The sequence below is a fragment of the Dermochelys coriacea genome, chromosome 24 (genome assembly GCF_009764565.3).
Source record: "Dermochelys coriacea isolate rDerCor1 chromosome 24, rDerCor1.pri.v4, whole genome shotgun sequence".
In the NCBI taxonomy this organism is placed as follows: domain Eukaryota; kingdom Metazoa; phylum Chordata; order Testudines; family Dermochelyidae; genus Dermochelys; species Dermochelys coriacea.
In genome coordinates this window covers 12,839,812-12,849,460 of record NC_050091.1, presented here as the reverse complement: position 1 = coordinate 12,849,460, position 9,649 = coordinate 12,839,812, and the positions used below count along the sequence as shown (strand labels likewise).

Here is a 9,649-nt window from a genome sequence, read left to right as displayed (position 1 = left end):
AGAGTGCAGACTCCAGGTGGCGCTTACCTCAGGTGACTCCCAGAAGCAGCAACATGTCCTCTGGCACCTAGGCAGAGGCGCGGCCAGGCAGCTCTGTGCGCTGCCCTCGCCTAGAAGCGCTGCCCTGGCAGCTCCCATTGGCAGCGGTTCCCAGCCAATGGGAGCTGCAGAGCTGACACTCAGGACAGGGGCAGCGCATGGAGCCCCCGTGGCCGCCCCTGCACCTAAGGGCCCCAGGGACATACCAGCCCGGTCAGCAGCGCTGACAGGAGCTGCCAGGGTCCCTTTTCGACCAGGCGTTGGCAACCCTATTGCAGCCGGAGACTAACCTCTTGTGCGCCACAGGCAGAGAATAGGAGGGGCCGAGGCGTCACCAATGCGTGAGGCAGATGGTCCACAGCCCAGGCTACAGAGGATGGGAAACTCGCCCCCCACCCCAGGGTCTCTGCCAGACTGAAGGAACTCCCTCCTGGGCCCAGATCTGGAGATCCGCTAGCCGCTGAGCACGTGAGCAAGACTCACTGGTCAGGATTCGCTGGATCAGTTCAGCTCAGAGCACCACCCCAGCCTGGGTCCCACCTCCCGCTGTGGCTGATCTCTGATCCTGCAGAGGAAGGAGGGGAACCCTGGAATACATGGGGGGGAACGGATTTCCCTCCTGACCCCAAAAGGCAGATGCCCTGAAGCATGAGATTAGAAACACAAGACATAGCACTAGAAGGGACCCCTGGGCCACACAACCCCGCTCATAAATGTACCGAGCTCTATCTTAAAACCAGCTAGGTTGTTTGTCACACACCCCTCCCACGGGAAGGCTGCTCCAGAACCTTTCAAATCATGTGGTGGTGAGTTCCACAGGCCAATCACGCACTGAAAAGTATTCCCTTGGAACCATTTTGAATTTTCTGCCTTACCTGTTGGAAAATAGGCCAGTTTTGAAATTTTTCAGGCCGTTTTGCGCTCCAGCCATTCTGGATCCTTGGTGGCACAGTGGCCAGTGTCCAAGAAAACCAGATGCTTCAATAAACATCTGAGAAAAATAGAGGTTTTATTTAATAAACATCCTTTGCTTTACAAAAATAAGGGGCTATTTTGTTACCACTGTCCAGTTAATGTAACAAGTGAGAGATCCAGAGGTTACCTGTATTATGGCTCTGAATTTGGGCTCTGACATCTGGATTTGATGTCCCAGTTCAAGCCATGCCCTGGATACTAAAAGAGGAGCCTAATTCTCAGTCCAGTGAGAGGGACGCAGCCTTTGCATATCGTCTCCCTCCACAGTCTCTCAGCCAAACCCTGTGGCCAAGATTGGCTCCTCGACGGAACTGGTCCAAAGTCAGAATTTCTGCTCCATGAGAAATTTGGATATTTTGAAATTTGGTTTTCTTCTGAATCAGGATGAAAACCAGAAATAAATTTGACAATTTCCCCATGAAACTAAATTGTTGGGGAAAACTATTTTGGTCTGGGGCTAATTGGAACATTCACGTTCAATAACATTTTAAAAACCTGATCAAATAATATCCAATATAATCAATTTGAATAAAATAAAATCTGATAAAATCCAATAAAATAACTCAAAATGTTTCCTTCTGGTTTTGACTTTTACAAAATGTAAAAGTTAATATAATAAAAAATGCAATCAAATAAAATCCAATAAAATGTTTCCCCTCTGATATTGATTTTTTTAAAATTAAAAAAATTAAAAATATCCAACACAACTGAAATGTTTCCTTCCAATATTGACTTTTTAAAAGTTAAACAAATCCAATGAAATAAAACCCACTAAAATCAAAATGTTTCTTTCCAACGCTGATTTTTTTAAAAATCAGAAACAACCAACAAATCAGAAAAAAATCCAATAGAATAAATCTGATAAAACTAAAACGTTTCCTTCCAATTTTGACCATCTACAAATTGTTAAAAATTGAAAACAACCAACCAGAATGTTGAACCCAGACATCCAAATGCTTGTATCAAAATGGAGTTTTTTCCTTGATTTTTTTTCCCCAAAAAACAACTGTGTCAGTTTCCCACGCACCGTTTCGATTCCGACAAGAGCCCGTTTTCTGACAGAAGGCTGCTCTGCTGGGAAAGTCCTGACCAGCTCCACCCCCAACCTCAGCCTCCTGTGATCTCCTATGCCCTGGGCCATGGCTACCCTATGGGGCGTTAGCACCGTAGCTAGGACGCCGTGGCTAGGCCGGCCTAACCCTGTACCATACTCACACCCGACAGCAATGGAAGAGGTTGGCCATCGCCATAGGAACGCCACCTCTCCAAGTGATGGTAGCTGCGTCAACGGAAGGTTCCTTCCATCAGCCTAGCGGTGTCTACACCACGGGTATGTCGGCCTAGCCACAGTGCTCGGGGAAGTGGTTCTTCCCGCCCCCCAGCAAGGTGGCTACGTTGACTTAAATTTGATGCATAGACCGGGCCTTGGCTTGCACAATCCCACGACGTGGCTGGAAGGAGGCACGGCCCTCACGTCTCCACGGGGAGCAGACGGTGCCTGTCCCGTCAGCACAGGAGACCGCCCCCACACCAGCCATCATCCTGCCCCACAGGCCACCCCACCCCCCTACTGGGCACCTCCTCCCTCAACGCTCTGCTGAGGTCCAACCATGGTCACACGTCCCTCCCAGGCTACCCACAATGCTCCTCGCGCTCCTGGCACTATCTGGCCCCACTGGAAGTCCTCCCAGCCCCGGCCCCCCCCATAGAGCTGGTGTGTGGATGGGGGAGTTATTGTTTTGTTAAGGGAGCCCCAGGGGACCAGGTGAAGGGAGAGAAGTGGAAGTGTGGGGGGGGGGGCTAGCAGCCAGAGGAGGGGGAGAGGGATAGAAGTGGGAGAGGGCTGGGGAGGGGGGCAGGCACAGAGGCTGGCGGGGGGGCACAAAGCCTCCAGCAGCCCCCCTCGCCCAGCAGATCCCGTCCCTCAGTCATAGAGGAACCCGGGATCAGGGGGGTCACAAGGCTCCCCCTCCTCCCCTGTCCCGTAGGCAGCCTCCAGCACCCGCTGGGCGTCACCGGCGAAGCCCTCCAGGGCGCTGTGCAGCAGGTAGTAGGCGGCCACAAAGGAGATGCCGCCGGCCACCAGGTTCTCCAGCAGCGGCAGGCGGGTGCGGGCCAGGCGGGCGGCTGCCTGCCCACAGAGCGCGGCCTGGCTCAGCGCGTCCCGCACAGCCGCCGGGGAGAGCGCCCGGCCCAGCGCCGAGCGCACCTGGGCCCGCAGCCGCTGCGGGGAGCCAGCGCCTGCCCGGGCCAGCGCCCCCAGGGACTCCTCATCCAGGCCGAAGCTGCGGCGGTAGGAGCCCAGCGTCTCCACCAGCATGGGCACGTTGATCTGCAGCGGGAGCCCCGGCAGCGCCGAGACCAGGGACGCCAGCAGGGCCTTCTTCCAGACGTGGCGCCGCAGAGTCTCCTTCCGGCGCCCCACGGCCTCGGCCGTCAGGGCCGGCAGGGCCAGGAGCAGCGCATGGCGCTTGTGCCCGGCCAGCTCGTCCGCCAGCGTGGCCTGCAGCCGCGGGAAGTCGAAGCGATGCAACTGGAAGGCGGAGAGCAGGAAAACCCGCGGGGCGGCCTCGCCTTCCTTCTCCAGCTGGCGGGCGCAGTCCGTGCGGATCTCGCCCAGCACCTGGCCCTCCTGGAAGCGGGTCGGCCGGCGCCGGCGGGATGCCCGCAGGTCCTGATCCACCTTGGTGCGGATGAAGTAGAAGCGCCTTCCCGCGGCGGCCAGGGCCCGGGCCAGCCGGGCGTGGCTCTCTCGGAACCGCTCCGAAGCCACGAGGAGGAAGAAATCGTAGCGCATCCAGCCCACCTGCTCCAGGTACCGCTCGGCCCGGAAGCTGGGGGTGCCGGTGCCGGGGAGGTCCCAGAGCCGGACGCTGGGGAAGCCGGGGTGGGGGTAGGGTGTGGGCTCAGCGGTGGTCTCCACGACGCCGGTGGGGGCGGCGCGAGGGTCCGAGTCACTCAGGCCACGGAGGGCATTGACCAAGGTGGATTTGCCGGCGCCGGATTCGCCCGTCACGGCGATGTCCAGGGTAGCAGAGTCCAGCGAATCCAGCAGGGTTTGGACCTGGGTGGAAACCTCCAGAACCACACGGGACTGGATCAGGGAGCCCATCTCGGTCAGGTCCTGCTCCTGCAGCTCCAGGCTCTGCATGGCGGGGGAGCTGACTTGGAAAAGAGGCAGGATCGAGGTTTCTTTGGCCTACAGCCCAGAAGATCCCGCTCCCCTCCCGCAGCCGGGGAGAGAACCCAGGAGTCCGGGCTCCCAGCCCCGCCCCCCCTTGCTCTAACCACTAAACCCCGCTCCCCTCCCAGAGCCCGGGAGAGAACCCAGGAGTCCGGGCTCCCCACTCACAGCATTTACCCGGAGGCTCCCAGGGAGCTGCTGGGCTGGTTTCGCTGCGGTCCCGGGGCCGGGGGAAACGGAAACCGAAAGCACCGGGCAGGCGGCCGGGGGAGGAGCCCAGCGCCGGGCCAGCAGCCAGCCTGGCACCGCACCAGGGCTTCTCCGCCGCAGCCCTGCCGGTGCCCCCCCTCCCGACCCGCAGCCCCCCAGCCCTGCCGGTGCCCCCCCTCCCGACCCGCAGCTCCCTGCCAGCCCCCCCAGCCCTGCGGGGCGCAAGGGGGACAGAGCCGAGGGCTGGGCTGGCAGGGGGCTGCGGGTCGGGAGGGGGGGGCACCGGCAGGGCTGGGGGGGCTGCTCTGTCCCCATCCCAGGCCTCCCTGGTTGCCATGGTTACCAGGGGGGGGCGATGAGGAGCAGGGTGCCCGGAGGATGTGATGTTCCAGAGTAGCAGCCGTGTTAGTCAGTATTCACAAAAAAGAACAGGAGGACTTGTGGCACCTTAGAGATGAACAAATGTATTTGGGCATCAGCTTTCCCGAGCTACAGCTCCCTGCATCGGGTGCTCAGGAAAGCTGATGCTCAAATACATTTGTTCGTCTCTACGGTGCCACAAGTCCTCCTGTTCTTTTTTGCGGAGGATGTGACAGACACAGCAGGGCGGGACATGGGGGGCAGCTCCCACCCCATTGGCTGATCTCTTCCACCGGCGTCCCTGATTGGCTGTGGGGGAGGAACCCTGAGCCGAGCCCCCGGTGCAGCGGCGGGGGGGAAGGCGGGCTGAGCCAGGCACTGGTCACAGAACCTGGGGGGGGGTCCCTGGCTGGGGAGGGGGGGTTGACTGGAGGGGTCCCTGGCTGGGGAGGGGGGGTTGCCTGGAGGGGTCCCTGGCTAGAGGGGGGGTCCCTGGCTTGGGAGGAGGGTTCCCTGAGGGGTGCCTGGCTAGAGAGGAGGGTCCCTGGCTGGGAAGGGGGGGTTGCCTGGAGGGGTCCCTGGCTAGGGGGTGGGTCCCTGGCTGGGGAGGGGGGTTGCCTGGAGGGGTCCCTGGCTGGGGAGGGGGGTCCCTGGCTGGGGGGGGTTGACTGGAGGGGTCCCTGGCTAGAGGGGAGCGTCCCTGGCTTGGGAGGGGGGGTTCCCTGGGGGGTGCCTGGCTAGAGAGGGGGGTCCCTAGCTGGGGAGGGAGGGTTGCCTCGAGGGGTCCCTGGCTACAGAGGGGGGTCCCTGCCTGGGGAGGGGCTATCGTAGTGCCCCTATGGAGCTGGGGAGCTCTAGACCAGACTGACCTCGATCCCTGGGGAAGCTACTCGAGCAAGTATCGAACACTGAATCTGCGAGTTCCTGGGGCCGAACCAGCCCAGTTCCTGCTTTGCCAGGGGAGCGGGTTTGGAGGACGGGGGATGTGGGGGACGTAACAGACCTGGAGTGCAGCCGAGCTCCCGGCCCCGGCCCTCATGACTAAGGTTGAGATTTTGTCCAAGGTATTTTCAGTAAAAGTCACGGATGGGTCACGGGCAAGAAACTAAAATTCACAGAAGGCCGTGACGTGACCCTGTTACTAAAAATACCCAGCAGGGGCGGGCGGGGGCAACTAACCGTGGGAGCCTTACCGGGGCCTCGACAACCGGCCACTGCTCCAGCCACAGGGGCTGACCACTAGCCACTGCTCCGGTCCTGCGCAACTCCTGGGTGAGGGTTGACAGCTGCTCCAGCCCAGCCGCTGCGAGGGACTGACGCCGAAGAAGTCACGGTCCGTCAGAGACCCAGCCCCTGTGACCTCCGTGACAGGACGTTCTGACGGGTCAGCTGGGGAACTGCGGCCATGAAGTGGGTACAGAACTGGTTAAACAACCGCAAAGAAGGAGTAACTGTGAATGGAAGGACGTGGGATTGGAGGGAGGTCCCAAGTGGGGCTCCACGGGGCTCTGTTCTGGGCCCCGTGGTGTTTAACATCTGCATCAATCCCCTGCGTGCAGGACTAGGGAGGAGGCTGATCAAGTCCGCAGACGACACAAAGCCGGGGAATGGGGTTGGGGGGAGTTGCCAACATTTTGGAGGATGGAGCTGAAATTCAGAGGGACCCCGATAAATTGGAGAACTGGGCTGTAGACGACACAATGAAATTCAACACAGACAAATGGCAGGTGCTCCACCGAGGGAAGAAAAGCCACGTGCCCCAATACAGACTGGGGAGAACTGGCCAGGCAGCAGCCCTGCTGAGAAGGAGCTGGGAGTTGGGGCGGATCACAAGCTCCACAGCAGCCAGCAATGCGATGCTGGTGCAAAAACAAGGAAATGCAACTTTCGGTTGCATTACCAGAGGCAGAGCATGCAAGTCCCGGGAGGTGCCAGTCCTGCTCTGCTCGGCGCTGGCTAGGCCTTAGCTGGAGGATAGTGTCCAGGTTTGGTCACCACTGTGTAGGCAGGATGGAGAGAAACTGAAAGGCCTGAGGCGAGTGACCCCAAAAATAGAACACAAGTCATATGAGCAAAGGCTGAAGGAACTGGGTATGGTTTGTTTGGAAAAGAGATTAAGGGGGGGACTTGACCAGGGTCTTCAGATACTCGCAAGGCTGCCATGAAAAAGATGGAGACAAGTTGTTCTCTCTCGCCGCAGGGGGCAGGCCAAGGGGCAACAGGTTCAAACTGTAGCAGAGCAATTTAAATTAAACCTCAGGACAAACTCCCCAGCTGTAAGACCCGTCAGCCAGTGGACCAGACGCCTCGGGGGGTCCTGGAAGCTCCTTCCCTGGAGGGTTTCGAGAGGAGGCGGACAGCATCTGTCAGCGGTTCTCAAACTGTAGGTCGGGACCCCATTTTAATGGGGTCGCCAGAGCTGGCTTAGACTTGCTGGGGCCCAGGGCCAAAACCCGATCCTCACCACCCAGGATTCAAGCCAAAACCCGAGGGCTTCAGCCCTGGGCTCCAGGACTGAGGTTACGGGCGCCCTGCGTGGGGCTCGGGCTTTGGCTTTGCCTCCCCCGCAGGGCAGTGGGGCTCAGGCAGGCTCAGCATTCGGCCCCCCCTCCTGGGGTCATGTAGCAATGTTTATTGTCAGAAGGAGGTCGCAGTGCAATGAAGGTTGAGAACCCCTGGTTTAGACCCAAGCAATCCTGCCTCTTGACAGGGGCTGGACTAGCTGACCCTTGCGGGCCCTTCCAACCTCTGGGGTCTGTGGCTCTGTGATTCCATATGTGGGGGGGGTTCCCTGGGTGGGGGGTTCCGTAGCAGTTGGACACAGCGTGTCTGTCCGAGGGGGAGCTGATGCCAGGACCCCAGAGCTCCCCCCCTACAGCCCCGCCCTGCTGGCTTGGGAGTCCACTGAGTACCGGCGGCTGCAGCAGGTCCCTGCCCCCATTGGGGTTCCTAAGCCCAGACAGGAGGGTGGGTAAAGGGGGGGTGAGCACATGGTGGGGGGCTGAACAGGGCAGAGATGGGAGGAGGAAATTGAGCAGAAGAAAGTTATTGGGAATTGAGGGGATCCAATCGGGTTTGGGGGGATCTGGGGAGTAATTGGGGAGATTGGGTTGGGTTTGGGGGATCTGGGGGTTATTGGGGATTTGGGGGATCTTGGGGGGATCAGGTGGGGCTTGGGAGTCCTGGGTGGGTTATTGGGGATCTGGAGGATTATTGGGGGAATCAGGTGGAGTTTGAGGGTCCTGGGTGGGTTAGTGGGGATCTGGGGGATTATTGGGGTGATCAGGTGGGGTTTGAGGGTCCTGGGTGGGTTATTGGGGATCTGGAGGATTATTGGGGGTGATCAGGTGAGGTTTGGGGGTCCTGGGTGGGTTATTGGGGATCTGGAGGATTATTGGGAGTGATCAGGTGCAGTTTGGGAGTCCTGGGTGGGTTATTGGGGGATCAGGAGGTTAGGCCAGAGAGATCTCCGCCCACCGAGCCCCAGGGCAGCTGCTGCTGTTCATGGGCCATGATCCCGCCAGGAGCTTTGCACTGACAGAGTCGATACCGGGCCATAAAGGGAACACGGATCCAGACTGGTAAACAGCTGATTGTGCCAGTTCCAACCCCTCCCCCGCCAGCTCTGCTGATGCCCCTCGTTCCTGACCCACAGCCCCCTGCTAGCCCAGCCCTGGGCTCTCTCCAGCTCTGCCTGTGCCCCTCGCTCCTGACCCACCGCCCCCTGCTAGCCCAGCCCTGGGCTCTCTCCAGCTCTGCCTGTGCCCCTCGCTCCTGACCCACAGCCCCCTGCTAGCCCAGCCCTGGGCTAAGAGGGCCAGTCAGGTTGAACTCTGCTCTGGTTCTGCAGGTCCCTTAGTGGGTTTTCTTGAGATTGGGAAATTCATTTCACGTGTGGGCTCTGACAGAATTTGAACCCAGCACTGCATAGGGCCTTTCCCCTCTAGAGGGCACCAGCCCCAATCCGGTCACAGAGCGGGGGGGGGGGGAGGGCTGGCTGGCTCAGGGGGGCGGGGAATGGGACAAGGGGCCTTTCCCCTCTAGGGGGCGCTGGCCCCGACCCAGCCACAAATCAGCAGTCTCGGGGGGGGGAGTTCTGGGGAATACACATGTGAAATGAGCTGGGAAGTTCTCAGCTTGTCCCAGAACCTGCCTCCCTGGGGAGCTCAGAACCTCCTTCCAATCCCTGGCCTTGATGGGCCCCAGCCCGTTTATCCCCATTTGTTCGAGTCCCAGCATTGTCCTCCGGCTGGAATAGCTGGTGCCATGGGCTGGGGGGCAGGGGAGGGGAGCTGGGGGGTTCGGGAGACCAGGTAACTAGTGTGAAATATTGGGACAGCGGTGGGGGTAGTAGAAAATCAGGACATCTGGTCGCCCTATTGGAGGTTGGGGGGGGCACATGGGCTGTGGGGGCGGGAGCATTTGGCCGGGGGCCTCTGGGGCCTCTGAGGGGGCATATGGACCTGGAAGCTGGGAGGGGATTGGCAGGGGAGGGGAAATTTGGCCAGGGGTTGCTGGGGGGAGATTGGGGTGCTCTGGGGGCCACACTGGCCAGGGAGGGGGCTCCTTTTTCCGCGGGGGCACCACCAGCAGTTAACCTGGAGTTATCTCTATGCCAAGCCAAAAGGGGGGGTCTCCCCCTCCCCCTTTATGCCACCTGCCCAATCCCAAAATAACCCCCTGGCCGGGCTACAATTAGACCCTCCCCGCCCGGCAGGGGGGCCCCGATGGGGGCGGGACCGGCTCAGCCCAGGACCCTCCCCGCTCCCAAAGGGTCCAGCCCGATGCCAATTCCGGCAGCTGCGCTCCCCCATTCGCTCCCCCCGGCCCGGTGACGGAGCGGCCCAGGCCGGCCCCGATTGGCCCAGGCAGGCGGCCAAG

The 9,649-nt window shown here is 60.2% G+C and overlaps 1 protein-coding gene across 3 annotated transcripts; it reads right to left on the bottom strand.

Moving 5' to 3' along the window:
- Positions 1-1,029: 1,029 nt before the first annotated feature.
- Positions 1,030-4,475, bottom strand: LOC119847646 (interferon-inducible GTPase 5-like). 3 transcript variants are annotated; one of them, XM_043502057.1, is made up of 2 exons: positions 4,367-4,475; positions 1,030-4,175 (listed from the first exon to the last, which is right to left on the bottom strand). In XM_043502057.1, exons 1-2 carry the CDS (start codon positions 4,369-4,371, stop codon positions 2,939-2,941), a joined length of 1,242 nt encoding a protein of 413 aa, XP_043357992.1. In that variant the 5' UTR covers positions 4,372-4,475; the 3' UTR covers positions 1,030-2,938. The 3 variants fall into 3 exon arrangements, with proteins under 3 accessions (XP_043357992.1, XP_043357994.1, XP_043357993.1); XM_043502059.1 differs by having other exon boundaries at positions 1,030-4,179; positions 4,376-4,425; XM_043502058.1 differs by lacking the exon at positions 4,367-4,475 and adding an exon at positions 4,303-4,322.
- Between the last annotated feature and the right edge of the window lie 5,174 nt (positions 4,476-9,649).